We start from the raw sequence: 18,000 nt of genomic DNA on the forward strand, positions 1-18,000 counted from the left end.
ATCAGTACTTGTCTATTTAAGGGAAAAAAAAAAATTGCATATAAACTTCAAAATTGTAACACACTTGCTAAAATGTGCCATTCACTTTGAGTGTATTTCAGGATCTTGTATCTCATGCAGAGGGTAAGCTTATACCTACTGGTTATCATTGCGTGCATTTCTGTAACATCTCATAATCATCTTCAATGCAGACGCTTCCCACCCCCCCCCCCCATCCCCCACTCCCCCTCCCCCCAATCTAATCCCCAGAATCCCCCAAAATCCTGCCCAATCCCTACCACTCTGATCCATTCCATGACTCAAAAGTTGTGTAGAAACTAATCTATTACAGGCCCACAGGCAGAACATTGGCTCCTGAGCTACTCCATCCTTGTTGCATTTAACAACTGACTCCAGTCCAAGCCTCCCTGGCCTCAGGTACCACTGACTTAGCGTTGTGGGTTGTAGCTTCTGCTTCCTCCACCTCCTTTTCCGACTCCACCTCCTGCACTGCCCCTACCGCCGCCCCTACCCAGGGAGCCTCCACGTGGGGCTCCACCACTGCCAGGCCTGGTATCTCCACGCGGAATGCGAGGGGGTCGCATGTCACGGGCCTTCTTCTCCTCAACATTCAGGCGATGTTCTCCTCGGAGCAAGATGGACTAACAGAAAGAAAGAAAGATGACAGGCCAACACTGATCAAATATTGATTACTCTACTTTAGAAAACAAACCAATAACAAGACATAAACAGCTGCATCTCCTTAACTTCATCTTCCATCATAAGCATTTTCAAGACCTCTTCCAAAAGCAAACCCTCCCCTCTCCCCCCCCCCACCCCAAAAAGATGAGAAATAACTGGGTCTTACTTGCCAACATAGAAAATGACTGCCTTACAGACATTCCATCAACCCATCCACTGCAAGATTCTGACATATCTATGGGCTGTGCAGAGTGGATCTACTGGTGCTGGCATCAAACACATACATGCATTTTTGAGTCAGATGTGGTGTGCTAACAGACATTTAATTACCTTTGTTTTCTTCAGAGCAAGGATGTTCTGAACTGGCTCTGCATCATCAAACACAATGAAGCCAAAGTATGGGAGCTTGGGTCCAGAGTTGCGGTTGATGCGCATCTCGACAACGCGCCCAAAGTCTGCAGATTGAACAATGTCAGCAAAAACAATGTTAGCTCTGACAATTTGTTGTACCTCCATACTCATGAAACATAATTACTTTCTGTGCAATTCCACACCATGTCAAAGTTGGCTGCATAACAAAACAAAAACAAAACCAAAAAATCGAAAGCATATTTCAACATTTAGTTTACAGTTCATAAGGATTATGTGAGGTCGGGAGTATGAGAGTATGGCAGCTCATAGAATTCGACTGCGGTTGATGTACATCCAGTGGCGGGATTCTTGTGCTGTACACAACACCACAAAATAAATGGAGTAAATTAAGATAAAGTAAATGGTAGATGTATCATCAACATCACACCTGAATAAGAGGGTTATTTTTCAAATTTCCTTACACCTCAAATTCCATTTGTTTGGGGTCATAGCAAGTTTCGTTTTACTCTCATTTATTTAATACATTTTTGAAGGCATCAAGTCGGGGGTTGAAGGCCAAAATCAATTCACCTAAAATCTATGTTTTTAATTTCAACTACATTGATTTGATTGGTGTTTCTTTGCCTGGCAACAAAAGTTACCACAATGTTTCAGGAGGATGTGCTACTGTACATACAATACATTGATATATACAGTGCACTCCCGTTATAACGAAATGCTCGGGACCGGCAGTTTTCTTTCGTTATAACCGAACAAATATAATATATAACGAATACAAGGAAACCACGTATATATATCATATTCTGGCTGCTGAATACTTATCATACACTGGAAAGCTATGTAAAATGTGATGGGATAACTGTATCACAATAATAAACGCAAGTTCCCCTCAGAAACTGTGCGTGACACAAAGAGCGAACACACAGTGGTGTGAAGCGTTCACCCATGCAGAGACGCTATAAATGCTTGTTCCGCTACGTATTTTCGAAAGCAATTCGCATTTCGTTATAATGGAGCACATTTCTTTTGTTTTTCTCTGTCTGTGGCGCTCGGAAAAGACTTCGTTATAACGGAAATTTCGCTATAACCGTGTTCGTTATAAGCGAATTTTTTACCATAGACTTAAATGGTGATAATTTTGGGACCAGAAGATTTACTTTGTTATAACGAAATTTCGTCATAACCGTGTTCGTTATAACGGGAGTGCACTGTACTTAACAACCATTGTGCATTACACTTTAGGCATTATGCAGATCTATGGAAAGGCGGGGAAAATTATGTTTTGATCTTTATACTTATTAGATTCCCTAGTTCTTTTAACCAGAAAGGATCACGACCAATAGTGGCCTTAAACTCGTCAAATTTTGGAGGGGCACTGCAGCCAGTTGGTGGAGCATCATTACTGTTGGCCTCAGGGTAAGTCCAGTGCTGCTTTCTATGTTTTATTTCCTATGTTTTAAATCAGTATTTCTACATTATGAAGAACTAAAATTTCTTCTTGGTAAACATCAGTGTTGCCACAAACTGTTAATGAAAGCTGATAACTTTGAGCACTGATGTTAAGGGCCACGTAAGGCTTAACTCTCAACACATGTGAACAATCCTATTTGGTGAATATCTACTACGTTTCTTCTGGCAAGTTAATTCTCACCTGAGAAGAAAATCTTGAGCTCTTCATCATTGATGTCTTGAGGCAAGTTGCCCACAAACAGCTGATGACTATCAGGGTAGCGGTTCGATGATGGTCCCCTTCCCTTGTCAGGACCCTCCTCAAAGCCTCTCCTGCCACTGCCCAGCCCAGGTCCCATGCCAGGAGCGGGACCTGGTCCACCGCCCATGCCACCCGGGGGTCCGCGACGTTCTTTCTTAGGTTCTCTTTGGGGGAGGACTTCCTTGGCTCTTGAAGGTGGCTCCCTCGTCAAGGTGGTCATACCACCTATCTGATCACTTGCCTTTGGGGCAATAACCTGGCTCTGCCAATGATGAAGGAAAATAGCACCAGAATCATAGTAACAATGCACTAATCTACTCTACCATCAGTGGGGTTTCAAGTAATCTTCTAGGGTGACGAGGAAATCACATGTGTAAATTGCTACAGTCAATACAAAGCTGCTCCTACGTGCCATTACCTTCACAAGAAACAGGCAAAATAGAAAAATAGAACATAGTTAACAACCATTAATCCTACTCATGGCTATCAGGGTATAGCTGGCCATAACCTCACAGTGGTCTGCCAAACTAGAGAACTTGTCAGGAGTCCTTTACATGACTTAACTTGCAGAATTATCTTTCCAACCATGCACAATTCTTGTTGGTGTAGCACAATTTAAAAGCAAGACAAATATGCAAGAGAGAGGGAGAGTTACCGGTGCTGCCATGGGATTGCTGGCCAAACCAGTGCTGGGAGCTGTGGGTCCTCTGGCCCTGTCCGCCCAAGAAAAGGTTTTCGGCGCTAAAGAAACAAACAAAACATTTTTTTTATAAACGTCATTCTTACAGGGTGGGATGGGACACATTACATTCCATAGCACTGACTAACTATGAAACATGTTCATTTTACAAGTGTGCTTTCAAACAGTATCTAATCTTGTCTCATTCTTGATGAGCAAATGGGAATGAACGGCAAAATTATTTTTACTGTTGATATGATCATAATTACAGCATTCAATGGCTTCCAATACTGTAGAAGCTGTTCAAATCACTTTTGGGCCACAAATTAACCCTAACTAGGCCGCGATGTACCGCTAATGCGAAAAGCTATCGCCGCGACGTTTCATGACTTTTTTCTTTCGAGACTCCCGCATCTTTTGACATCAAATTTGCGATGCCCAGGCGCGCGGTTCCGAAGTTGCGCATAAATATGTACGTGCATGTCAGACCAAAAATTGTTCAAAAACGTGAATTTGTGTACAATTTCAATGCAGACTGTGTTTACAGGCAAATTTCATCAAAGCATGATTACTTTGGGGTTTTATTGATTAAAATCAATTAATAACATATTTTCTTGTTCGGAACAATGTTGCGGACAAATTTCATCGAAAAAACAATGAAAAACATAAAGTCCAAAAAACAAGGAAATACATAAGAAATTCAAAAAACAATAAAATACTTAAGAAATTTTTCTGATTGCACGATTTTTTTTCTCACATTTGCTAAGGACACTAAAAAGAATATTTAAACAAAAAATGTGCCTGTTTTGAGCTTTATTTAGTGATTTATACCAAATTGTCTGATTTTATGCATCATTATGCATAAATTAGCATAATTTAACATAAATGATCATTTTTAAAAAAATTAACTTCATGGTACTTTAGATTACATCACCAAAGAATTGGATGCCTAGTGCACAAGTTCAACATACCAGCTGAGCTGGTAATTAATTGGTACCAGACAGTAGTTCAAGCCAAACTAGCTACATCATGGCAATGAATCCAAAAGGAGACAGGCAGGTGCCCATCAAGGCATCTGATGACAAGTGGCAGAACACCTCCCTCTTAGCACGCTCTTGAGTGGAAAGTTCTGACCCCCTCAGATTATCTACCCGGGTAAGACAGATAAATGTGATCCACCAGTAAAATACCCACGAGACTGGGACATTTAGCACACTGACAGTGACTGGAGTACTAGTGACAGTACGATTCGGTACAAAGAGAAAAATCATCCTCCCATACAATACTCAGACCAAGGAGAAGATGGGTTGGCCAGCTGATGTATAACCCCTCCTGATCTTTAACATCTTCCATGCTCGCTGCACCAACAAATTCCTCAACATGCTCTATGAGAATTTCTGTATGTTTACTCCTACCCCCCTGATGCCACCATCAAAACTATGTGAAAGGAGATGCAGGCACTGTTTTCCAACTGGTATGCCAAGAGGGTAGCTGATGGCACTGAAGGAGGAGGAAATGTCAACAATGAGGTCAAATCCATGACCTCCACAACTCAGTCATCAAGCCCATTCATGAACAGTGGATGACGCATTTAAATGTAATTCTGAAGATCAAGACATAATCATGAAGGATTTCCATAAGACTGGGATCATGAAAGCCGTTGCAGATGCGAGACTTCAAGCTGTCAAGAGCTACTATAAAAACAGCGATGCAGAGGATGCATACCTGGATGAATTAATGTTTCGTCACTCTTGGGGCATTTTACTGTTTTAATGCTCATCACTTCTTAATAAAAATTTCTGCTGAATTTTTAACAGTTCAGTGTTTTTCCATGTGTTGGATTTCACACTCGAAGAATTGAAACACTGCATAGTGTTTATAAATTCCTGGATCACAGACTGAACAAAAACTGACTGAGGACTTCCCCTCTACAAAGGATGCATGACAATAAATGGAGAGTGCATAACTTCTTACTCCTATTTTGGAAAGTGAAATTGTTTTCATATCGAGTAAATAATAGTCATTGCATAAGTTTCAGCATACACATGTCACATGACTGGAGCCCCAATCATGTGACTTCTGTAAGTATACAGTATACGTGTACATATGCATGGCACACACAATTGTGTGCACAGCAGAGTGTATTAGTGCATTGCAAATATGGGCATGCGAGGCCGCGTATGTTTTCTTCCGGTCCAGTTGTAATTGCTAAGGTATGTACTGGTATCTTTGTGCTGTCACACGTCTAATAAATACATATAAAGTAAAGTGACAGAGTGAACAGACAGGAATTATTACACTTATGATAGCCAGTGTCAAACCGCTAAAACGTCGTGTGAAAATGGCTGTGACCTCCTCATTAGCAAAAATATTTGTACGCAAAAGTAACCGCTTTCACAGATATCTAAGGTTTACATAGTTAGGCATGTCTCTAGGAAGCCGACAGGCATTATTGCACTTACTTTAATTTTGAGAATTCTTATTGAACTGCTAGATTCCTGTGGAATGCTATGAAATCAGCATAGATGTCACCATATGTGCAACAGTATCTGCAGCACAATGCAAGGTTAGCTTCTGCAAATTCGCTGCTTGATTTTTCACAAATCTTTGATGGCTATCTGAATTATGTGCCATAGCATGTCCATTAATTCAAGCTAACCAGAAAAGCAGACTAATACCCTTCTCCATCTAGGTGCATACTGGCAATATGCTGCATGGCACAACTTACTGAGGAAACAGATCAAGGCTGGCATTATGATACAGATTTGTTTTTTTTTTTTTCTTATATCTTTCTTTTGTGTTCCTCATCTAGTAACCAATCTACAACTCACTCCTTTTGAACATCATCTCCAGAGATTTAAAGGTGCATGGTCCCGGTGTTTTAGTCAAATGCATACGCGGGCGCACGGTGCAAGTTTCCTATAGAAACCTATGCTATCGACTCCTCTTTGGCGCTTACGCTATGGCCCACTTCCCTGAGTCCGAAGAAGTCCGATCCAATGTAGTCAGTGGTCCAATCACAGTTTGGCTCATGTTCCGGCTCAGCGGGATGACAGCTTTAGCAAATTTCTTTTGTGATGTCATAATAAGAAGCACATATGCACGCACCCTGGCATTACTACAGACTGCGTGATGCGCAGAGAAGACAACGAAAGCAACGTTACTTAGCAACACCTACGCGCTTTACTCTTGATGACAGCTCAACTTCAGCTTTCTTCGTATCAATGCTGACGGTGATCGGCACTATCATCAACAGCGCCCTCTACACTACTGGGACTGTGCACCTTTAACATTCATATGATCTCTTTCGACTCACTCTTGTCCACTGGCTCCTCTATCAGTGGCTTCTCCGCCTCAACAGCCTCCACTTGGTGATTCTCCATGGGGGGCGGTGAAGCCACCCTCACAGGCTGGCTAATTCCAGGGTCTTCAATTTCACCCTGTGGTTCGGGGGTGAAGGTCTCCACCTCAGGTGCCACCGTCTTGATGGGCGTGTCCTCAGGGGAATCCGGGTGCGCAGAGCCATTGCTGTGGATAAATTCATGTACAAGTACAGATATACATAAGCCTGAAGTCATTCATTGACATTCTAGAATATTAATATAAAAAAAGAACAAACAGCAACAAGGATTAAGTTTAAGGTTATAATCCCTGTCCACACAATCTGAAAATAGAACCTGACATTATCATGCAGCCGGACCCCACACCAGTCTTGTGTGGCAGTCAGATGCTTAAAAACTGCAGAAAAGAGAAGAATATGAATAACACTCTTGCCTGCATGTATCATGCTAACCATCAATCAAACAGGCCAATGCCAAACATATGGTGTACACTGATTCACTCACTGAGGCTATCAGTTTACTGTAGACATGAAATGTTGTATTTTCGAGACACCTCTGGTTTTTTTTCTGGGATTCATTTCAGGCCCAAACCTCCATACAATCAGACATCACCCATTCCCCCGCCCCCCCCCCCCCCCCCCCCCCCAAAAGGTAAATAAATACCCCAACAATAAGCTGGCAGAAAAGACATGAGGAAATGTGCAAAACAACTACATGACAGGGCATCCGGGACACATACTCCTGGCCAGACAGGAGCGTGACAGACGCCCACTGACATGACAAAATAGACGTTACCTCACAGGAACTGGAGGCTGTGGCTCGTAGTAAGCCGTGGCCTGGGGTGGCACCTGTGGAGGCTCCTTTGGGATGACAGCCGGCTCTGGCGTGGCAATCCGCTGCTGGTCTAGCCTGATCTCTTCTCGGCCACCATCAGAGTCGCCTGCAATAGTCATAAATGTCAACCACAAATAATAGGTAAGACACACAAGCGGACATGATCACTGCTCCAATCATTTCTTCATTCGTGCAGCACGATAAACCCGCTTTACCCCACACATGTGTAAACTCTATTTTATGCATATCTGAGAGATAGATTATCGTGCCCCAAACTAGATGGGGCAGCATGGTAACACACAATTTAATTAGACTACCGAATGAGCCACCTTCAATAACCAATGACTGCAGATACCTACATGATATTATCATCAAACATCTTCAATGTGACCTCCACTGACTCTTTTGCAGACCATTATGGCAAGAAACTACAAACTTCAAAATTACCCTGTTCTTTTTTTCTCCTTTCTTTTCAAACTTATGAATATTTCAGTTCTACAACCTATCGAGTACAACTGAAAAGCCTGTAGATGGCTTCGAAGACACCTAGCCCAATTATAACAGCACTCCGCTTTACAGACACAAAGATTACAAGAGCAAACATGACACACACTTACAATCAACACCGATCTCAGGCTCACTCTCGGTCTCCTCGTCCTGAAAGACTTCATCCTGGTAGCGGAAGATGTCATTGCGGACAAAGTATTTCTTGGCAGCCTGGGGCGCCAGCACAAATGTCTGCATAAAGCGACGCATGGGCTCTCCGTTATTCGACAGCTCACCAGTGACCTGTGGACGGCAGGGCAAAGAATCTCCTTCAAAGTCGTCTTACCCACCAACGCCATTATCTCTTCACCAAACTAGAAATATTCATGGCGTGAAAACTGAGAGAAACAGACACGTCTCTTCAACCACAGTCTAGTCTCTATGAAAGTTGCTTGCCACTACTGAGTATAAGCATGACACTGGATCATGAAAATATTTTGCAAATTTCAGGCGCACACAAATAATCCGTCACAAAATGCAATAGTGACCTACCTTTGGATGCATTGGATAGAACCATTCAACTGTAAAATGTTCTAAATTGTTGCTTATTGTGATTTCTCAACTACTGCTATTATCATATTAAAAAAAATAATAGAAAAAATAACTTCAGTATATCGTAAATCTATAAATACCATACCAGGAATGATTGCTGAACTTACCTGCACAACAACACCATCCCCTACTGTGCCATGACTGTCCACTTGCCTGATCTTAGCATGACAGTCACGGAAGTTCAGAGACACGATCTTGGCATGGATGGCCTACGATAGGAAACAGGAAACAGCAAAGATTCAACATGCTGCAACAAGATAGCAAATAACTGTGTATTGTGATTGAAGTTATTCTAAATCATAATGCCTTGCTCAGCACCATAACATCACTCTTTTAAATTGTCGCTGGCAGGAAAGAGCAAAAGTCATCATGATTGCGTGAAACCATGTTATAAGATCCTATTCCTTGACACCGGCTACTACATGCTAAACCACTATTTTGAGGGGGTGTATCTAGCAAGGTATGAATCATTCTGTCCTTGATAAATATGCCACAAACTTAGCTGTCTCATGGCATGTAAAACAGTTATAAATATTTCTCTTATCTTGAGTGATTGCCAATGTATGAAGCAATTTCAGACTTCAATGACCTTTGAACTCATTCCAACACGTTTTGTCTCAAATCAAATTTGTTAGTCTACGTCAGAGCATCATAATTAACGAAATAAATAAATAACCTGATGCAAAACTTTCTAGACTATTAAAAGGCTACTTAATAATGCCTGTGCATCAAATGCCATAGTTCTGTTGACCCATTCTGTCTTACAATTCTGGTATGTTTAAATTATGGAATGCAGTAGAATGGTCAATTCTTACTTGAAGAAAATAGTGTCACTGTCAACCTGAGCAAAGCCTGGAATATAGGTCTGTGGACACTGCCATGACCTTGATTAAAATTTCTCAGTCTGGGAGTGCCTCATGAGAGTCTACCTGAACAAGTTTCGTGACATATGAAAGGCTGCTGGAATTATCTCACATACAAACAAATTTCAGATGTCTACCCTGGAATTTGAACTTCGCATCACATCTTCTTATCAGCCTTGTGGCATAAGCACATACACAGGGCTGCAAAACAACCCATTTTTTTATTCAACTGGACATACTAATTCTATACCAAGTTTTACTAATTTTTACTGGTTTGAACCTAAAATTCACTGGTCCTGTTTTTTTCTCGATCAGCCCCAATTTTTTTTTCCATGTCCGACCATTAAATTTGGCAATTCCTGAAAAGGTACTGGCCTGACGGTGATTTTTATGGTCTGGGACTGTCACCGGTGTTAAACATTAACATTCATTGTACATGTATGTGATTAAAAAACAAATAAAAAATATCGTTCCTGTTCTGATTCTCTAGAAACATTGATATTTCAGTCCCATTAAAAAAAAAGGCATCAGCAAAGACATGGAAGTGAGGAGGCCAAGATTGCTGTGTTTAGTATATGCTCAGAGGATGCCAGGAGCAACAAGTTTCTTTCCACTGGCCATACTCCCTTTATTTTCCTCGATATCACTGCAGTTTTAGTATGTGCTGATTTAGTGTTATTTTCATCTCTCTCCCTCTCCTCGTTTCCTTCATTTTCTCTAAAATATCTAGTTTTAATAGAGGGGGAAGAAATACGTACCTCTTGGCCATAGACAGGATCCTCCGGGCTCCCATCAGGATCAACTCCACCATGCACGAAAGATGAAGCATTCGTGTAAAACCTGTGTGTGATTGAACAAAACAAAACATGAAAAATAAAATCATGCCACTGCAAACTTTTACATATTAACTTACAGTTGAGCTACCAGCAGGTGTATTTCACAGAAATATTTGTATTGAGTTAGTTATTCCGGAAAAAGACAAACAATTGAGAGGAAAAAGTGCAAATGAAATGAGATTCTCTGGGACTTCATGTAGCTCTATACCAAAATTCTTCATTCAATTCTGTAACCTTTTAGGTACCGGTATATGAATAATCTGCAATATGACATGTACGCATTTTTCAGTTAAGGAAACTGATAATTCATGTAGGTACACTGTATCAATTGAAATAAAACAGACTATAAAGCCTACTAACATAATACCTTACATTCCAAAGACGTGCACAAATTTTATACCCTGCTGTAGACAGAGGACAGTTTTCAGGTATCATAACCTCTAGATCCACTCAATTTGCAGGCATGAATGAGTGATGGGAATCTCATGCTTCTTACCAATCATTACAACTGTCAAAAGTATTGTGCATTGCTCTTCATTAACATATTGCAGGAACCCAGTGATCTTGACTTCCGAACAAGAATTGACTTTAAACCATACATACCTGCAATAAGGAAATATATTCCTATATGTGACCGTGCATCACAAAACGAACAAAAAGTTGCACCCCTTGATTGTACATGAGGACTCAAAAAAAAGGTGAAATGGGTCAACCAAGTCAATCTTGAGTTTTTCATATTTTCTGAAAGAGCTATCCTTCTTCTACGTTATTCTTAAGTTTTGGATCACAACATGAATGGGAAAGTGTGTTTTGAGCAGTTTTTCTACAACCCTTTTTTTTGGGGGGGGGGGGGACAGTAGAATGATCAGCTATGTCTTAGAGGCCCCTTTTATTTTCTTGAAATCCATTGAATAGTCTTCACTTTCAAGTGTAATAACTTTTGAAAGGACAATGCTACTGCTTTGAAAGTTGGCAGTAATCATGGACAGAATGTGTTGATAGAGCATGCTCAATTTCAGCTTAATCTGATAATCCCTTCATTGTTGTTGCTCATGTAGTTTAAACGCTGTGTTTAGTCCTCCTCATCACACAGCTAGTGCGGCTTGGTAAAGATTATTAAAGCGCTTGAGTAGACCCTGTACTTCAGAGCCTCTTTTCTCAGTTCACACTTTTCCAGAGTGTGTACTTTCTTTCCAGTATTTAGATAGGTTAGGGGAGCTCATTTGAATTGAGTTATGTATATACATCATTTTAAATCTTAGAATCTGCTCTTTCTGAAAATCCATGTCTGGTGACTTTTTGTTGGTTTTGTGATGCAGGGTCACATATATTCCTACATTCACATCTATTCCTTTATACATTCATATCTATCACACCAAAAAGCACTTTTTTTCAACTCAGCCTTGACAGCTAACCTTGACTTTGACATTTTACTGGTCACTTAAGACACATAACTGTTCATTTTTTTTTTAATCTTTCTCAGTACTATATAATCTACCAAGGGACATTCCTAGCTAAAGCTGTGACTAAAGAGTGATATTTTTAACCAAGTATGATGACTTATGACTTTGATCTTTGAATTGTCACCACCATGAGGTTCACATAAATACTCATCATCACATTTTTATCCAGTCTGCTGAGTTACATCATCACTGGGCATTCATAAGCAGAGTTGTGACTGGAAAATGACATTTAACGCAGAGTTCATTGACCTTGAACTTTGACCTTAAACCACTATCATTTCATGATAAGAATTCATTAATTTTTACCCTCCCCACAAACTAATATCACCAATGATACTCCTAGATGGAGTTACAGCTCAAAAATCCTACTTTCAGCCATACTTTGCCACAGTGACCTTGGATCTTGAGGCATTTTGCCAAAATCTGAAAAGCATAATACTTCACTACAACATGTAGCACACCTGGGCCACATGTTTTTGATCATTTACCCATTTTAATCTCCTCTTTCAGAGTTCCTTTCAAAAGTATTTAGTGTTTTAAATCAAGAAAAGTTTCGCACTTGTTTTCAAACGTTAATTCATATGCATGACCACCATGTACTCCTACAGGAAGATCTGCAATTCATACACACCAATGTTATAAAAAGAATACAAAAAAGAGTGCATTCAATTATAATTATAAAACTATAATATATGCAAGTATGCTGCAACAAATGCATGTCCTTCAGCTTGCAGTCTTGAGCACAACCCACATTAATACAACACATGCATGAGGCCCCCTTAGAGGGACTTGTTTAAACTGCTGCACAACGCAATGTGTGTATTCAGTCCGTACTGACTCGTAGCTGTGATACTAACACACTTTGAAGTGACACGCATGTAAACCTTGCCAAAGTTCAATGAGTCACAAGTCATGCAAGTGCAAGTCATCATGTTACAAACTCCTATGGCAAAGCAGACACCTATAATCTGTATCCATGCTGCTGGATTTGAAGCCTGGTATACTGTCTATATTGCATTACAATCACTTTAGGGTAATGCCACTATCAACCATAATCATCAATTACACTGTCTATCGTAAGCATGACAGCCCAAAATTATTCATGAACAAATTTACTCTTCATTATATCAGCGTCATTTAAGTGACTTCTTTGAAAGTTACCACGCAGCAACGACATTCTCACGCGCATATTGGATGGATTGTACCGAGTAAGACACTAGAAAATCTCTGTTCAGCTTAAGGCCACACACCCATCAAAGATCAATGCAATTATGTAGCTGGAACAGGACAGTATTTTGTGGTGTTCAACAATACTGAGCCAAATGTTATCATTCATTTATCAACTATTACTACCACTCATTGAGCACTTAATCTAAAATCTTTAGTGTTTCACATTATGCTTGATGTTTACAAGTCAACATACATTTTTTTTTTTTTTTTGGTAATCTAAGAATGTGCTATGCAGTCTACATGCACATGGGCTAGCATCACTCAAGTAATGCAAGGAGTCTGCACACTTTACACACAATCCTATGAGATTTCTAGTGCTATTGTGCAGTTTTGCAGCAGTAGTTGAAAAGTGGTCATCCCAACTAACTAATTACTTACAAAACTGTACGTATGTGCGAACACACTCGGTATGACCAAAACAAAATACTGTATATGCCGAATATTTCGCGAGGTTTTTTTATTATTGCAAATTTCGCAAGTCGGGTGCAATTCACAAATTTAAAAACATGCAAAAATATCAACTCTGATCCTGACATGAACATTAAAGGTCCAGTTTACCTTTGGGAGCAGCGATTAAAATTTTTTTCAAGATATCACATTTGATGCATATGTGTAGGCCTGTTGTATCACAAAACATCCTACTATATAAAATTTTCGCAATAAAGCCTAAAATATAAGGAGATATCAGTATTTTTCTTAATAAACCAAAACTGTAGACGGTTTAGTCTGGAAAATTTTTATTATAACTATTGTTCACATTTTGTGTATTTAACAATACTTTAACATCGATAATACTGCTTCAAATTTTTACAGTGGCTGTTTCTATCCTTAACTCACATTTTAGAACTATTTTAAAGCACTAATGCTGGGTTTTTGTTTCATCTGCAAATGGTAAATCATGCCTTTAAGTGCACGCATACATTTCTACATTCAGTGTTGTGCTCCACAATCGCAAATTTAAACCACTCGCGAAATTGTCGGGAAGTCCTGATTTGTGAAAAATTAGAATTGCTAAATATATGATGAAAATAGTACTACTTCATCACTAAACATTTCATTAGTGCAGTGGTCTACTGGAAAAGTACTGCATTTTTAATACAGTGCATACTGGACACTTTAATAAAAGATCGCAAGAAAACTGAGGATGCATGTTGTTTGCAGTGCTGTAAAGTTGAAATGCCCATCACAAATGACCTCTTTAACAGCTGCTGTGCATCTCAACTTGGTCCCATGCACTGATGATTTAAAGGGATGGTACAGTATTGGTGGAGACGAGAATTGGGCTTTTAATTTTTTGCGAGATACCAAGAAAACACTTATGAAATAGTACAGAGCATACCAATTTAAGAGGAATTCAAAGTTTATTTGAAGAAAATCGGGTTTGGAATGACTGAAACATCCAAAAACAAAGTAAAACAAAGCGATCGTAATAAATTGTGGGTCCCACACTTATTAGAATCGCTCTGTTTTGGATATCTCAGCCATTTCAAAACCAGTTTTCATCAAATAAATGTTGAATTCCTCATGAAATTACATGCTCTTTCATATTTCATAAGAGGTTTCTCATTATCTCACCAAAAAATGTTAGAAACCTAAAATTAGGTCTCAACCAAAACTCTACCATCCCTTTAAGCTGTAACATACACTCAGGAATGCTAACATTCACACAGGAGGAGAGTGACCCTTGTTTTGAGTTCTTGGTTGTCTAGCATGAAGTTGGCATATGTTTAGTTTATGAAATGCCAAAAGATGAATGACTACAATAGCTCACTTGAACCTTTTTGTAAAGGTGAGCTTAAAACAAGTATCCTCTCATTTTACATACTGTAAAACGAGAAATGTTCACGTGCATGTTAATTTCTCGAATTTCGAGAGCGCCAACATTCGCGAACTTAAAATGCACACGAAAGTTATTGTCTACACAATATGCATTGGATGCCAGTGGAAATCCGCGAAAATTTCATGCTGCAAGAAAGGCTGTCGACGGGCTCAAATTCGCGAAATTTTCATGTCGCAAATATATATCATGCTTTACAGAACTCAATTGTGGCCATCAGTTGACTGGGGCAAGCAGGCATGACAGTTGTAGCCAGGCTGCCAACATGCCCATATCAAATTCAAACAAAAATCATTCCTGAATGCAGGAGACTTGTATATCCCTTCTTTCCATACAAGAGGTAATATGAGTTAATTTATTGTACTCAGTCCGTACTTTCTTTTTCATGAAGCCTCCTACAGAATCCGGAAGACTAGTAAACTCACTGCCAGCTCTGGGGTCTGTTTCATAAAGAGTTGCGAATTGATCTTACACTCCATTTATTGAGCGTAATCTTTACGAAACAGGCCCCTGGGTAGGACATGCCCTACGTGGGAAGGTGTAAAAGTTGTACACAAAAACTGTGCACAAATCTCACCTGTGCAAGTGCTTCGGCGCCTTATTCAGCAGAGTGTAATACTGCCTCACAAACTCTCGCCCCACAGACTGAGGAGTCACGTTGTTCATTGGAGCAGCTTGGTTGGGTCCTTGGGCTGAGTTTGGCGGATTGGTGGATGCCGTCGTGGCCGGAGCAGGCTGAGGCGCAGCCGGAGGATGGGTGGCCATTACCATGACTGTACCACTTCAAGATGATATGATAAAAGTCAAAAGAATATACACATTAAAAATAAAAGTTTGAATGGGAAGACATGCAAACACATGCACTTGGTACATGTAAATGTCTTGTTTTACCCCCATAACATCAAACTGATGACTGACAGCATGAAATAGCACCGGTTCACTTTATGACTGACATTGGTATGCAATCTGTCAGGCCATACCACACATGTGCATCAGTTACACATATTCCTATCATACACGCAAAATATTTAAAATGTGAACTAGAAATGTCGCTATGGCGACTGATGCCTCCGCCATAATGCATGATTCTCCCAATAGGTGTATAGTACAATGTCTTTACAATGTGTGATGACAGTTTCACATAACTGGCAAAATATCGAAATGACAGGTTTGTCAGAAATATCTTGAATGTTCACTTTCCATGATCTGAGTTTGCTATAATTGTCTATTAAAGAGTGCAGGTACACATATTTGGGGAATTGAAAATTTTTACTGGACTTCTGGCCGACCTTATTATAAGTTTATGCATTGAGTATAATTTTCAAGGTATGAAGAAAGAGTGTAATTACAGCACAAAATATCTTTTTTTTTCATTTAAACCTGACCTTTGACCCTTAACCTTTGACCTTTGACCTTCTGGCTGGAAATTTCGAAGAGAATCTCCACTAACTAATACATGTACATACATTGAATTTTAAAACTAATAATGCAATCATTGCATAAACGAGTATATGAGGGAAATAGTAACATTTTGAGGAGTTGACCTTGACCTCTGACCCCCTGACTATTGACCCATGACCCCTAAATTCCCTAGATAATCCCTGCCAGTCAGTACATGCATATGTACCAAGTTCCATGAAGATACATTGATCCATTTGCGAGAAAAGTGATATTGCAACATTTTCACCTAACCTTTGACCTTTTGACCTTTAACCTTATGACATGAAACTCTCTCTGGAGAGTCTTTACGCAGTAGTACATGTCTATGCTAAGTTTCAAGAAAATAACTGCGGGCATTGCAGAGATATGGGGGAAATAGCAACATTTTTAGCATTTCACCTTGACCTTTTGACCTTTGACCTCTTGCCAATGTCACTAAAATCTACTCAACTAATTGTCCCATCATACATCATCCTTGGACCAAATTTGGTGAAAGCTGCTTCATCCAGTTTTGAGTTATCAAGTAAACAGATAAATTTTAGGATTTGACCTTGATCTTTGACCTTTGACCTCTGTCCGATTTCACTGAAAAACTAATCAAGTAATTGTCCCATCATACATCATCCTCCAACAAAGTTTGGTGAAATTTGCTCTATCCAGTCTTGAGTTATCGCGTAAACGGATGCAATTTCATGATTTGACCTTGACCTTTGACCTTTAGCCGATTTCACCCAAAATCTAATTAAATCATTGCCCCATCATACTTCATACTTGGACCAAGTTTGGTAAAATTCCAGTAAATATTACTCAAGTTATCGTGTAAACGAAAGCGGACGGACGTACGTACGGACGTACGTACGGACGGACGGACAACCCGAAAACATAATGCCTCCGGCACCACTTCGTGGCGGAGGCATAAAAACTAAATGTCCTATAGACATATGATCTCACAAAAATCTGTAAATGTAATTTACTACATAGCCAACACAGAACTCCTGTATACGCTGTATATTTCGCAAGGTTCTCATTTTCACGAATTTTGCAAGTCGCGTGCTATTCTCAAATTTAACAACACAAAAATTTGACTCTGACCTTGGCAAGAATGCAACATGCATGCATACATGTCTCCCTTCATTACTGTACTCTATGCTCGCAAATTTGACCACTCACAAAATTGTCTGAAGTCAAGATTCCCCTAAAACTAAAGTCATTAAATGTATGCTGTATACAGTATACATGTGGACCCCTATGGAAACCAGCTCTGCTGATCAGGGTGTTCCACCCCATGAAGTGGCAATAAATTCAAATTCAAATGAGGCATACGATCAGGAATATATCTATCCAGAATTGGGACAATGTACCCGCAGTTAAGACAATACAGAGGTATAGAATGAGAAACAGATCTTTATAAGGTATAAAGTTATCTTGTAAATACCAGGGTATACAGCCGCCAGTGAAACAGCATCTCTGTATGCAGTGCATTAGGCTGCGTTCACATAGAAGTATACTATTCGGGTATTCGGTGCTCGTTTTCGAGTGCACGCGAATAGCTTGAATCGAACGATAGGATTTCCGAACACCGGTTCACATATAGTCGGGTAAATCTACAACAAAA

At 39.8% G+C, this 18,000-nt stretch overlaps 1 protein-coding gene across 1 annotated transcript in view; it reads right to left on the minus strand.

The window, feature by feature from the left end:
• Nucleotides 1–261: 261 nt before the first annotated feature.
• The window catches only part of LOC139717594 (ras GTPase-activating protein-binding protein 2-like), a 42,124-nt gene continuing 24,385 nt past the window's right edge, over nucleotides 262–18,000 (minus strand). The window contains exons 2-11 of the mRNA XM_071629104.1: nucleotides 15,523–15,726; nucleotides 10,338–10,419; nucleotides 8,824–8,925; nucleotides 8,236–8,407; nucleotides 7,580–7,724; nucleotides 6,760–6,971; nucleotides 3,420–3,505; nucleotides 2,705–3,026; nucleotides 1,012–1,136; nucleotides 262–641 (exon numbers count right to left, since the gene is read on the minus strand). Of these exons, the coding sequence (XP_071485205.1) occupies nucleotides 429–641; nucleotides 1,012–1,136; nucleotides 2,705–3,026; nucleotides 3,420–3,505; nucleotides 6,760–6,971; nucleotides 7,580–7,724; nucleotides 8,236–8,407; nucleotides 8,824–8,925; nucleotides 10,338–10,419; nucleotides 15,523–15,716 (1,653 nt within the window). The 5' untranslated portion in view covers nucleotides 15,717–15,726 and the 3' untranslated portion in view covers nucleotides 262–428. The remainder of the gene's footprint in view (nucleotides 642–1,011; nucleotides 1,137–2,704; nucleotides 3,027–3,419; nucleotides 3,506–6,759; nucleotides 6,972–7,579; nucleotides 7,725–8,235; nucleotides 8,408–8,823; nucleotides 8,926–10,337; nucleotides 10,420–15,522; nucleotides 15,727–18,000) is intronic.

The sequence above is a fragment of the Diadema antillarum genome, unplaced genomic scaffold (assembly GCF_040938485.1).
Source record: "Diadema antillarum isolate AM-2024a unplaced genomic scaffold, OU_Dant_1.0 scf00000077, whole genome shotgun sequence".
Lineage (NCBI taxonomy): Eukaryota > Metazoa > Echinodermata > Echinoidea > Diadematoida > Diadematidae > Diadema > Diadema antillarum.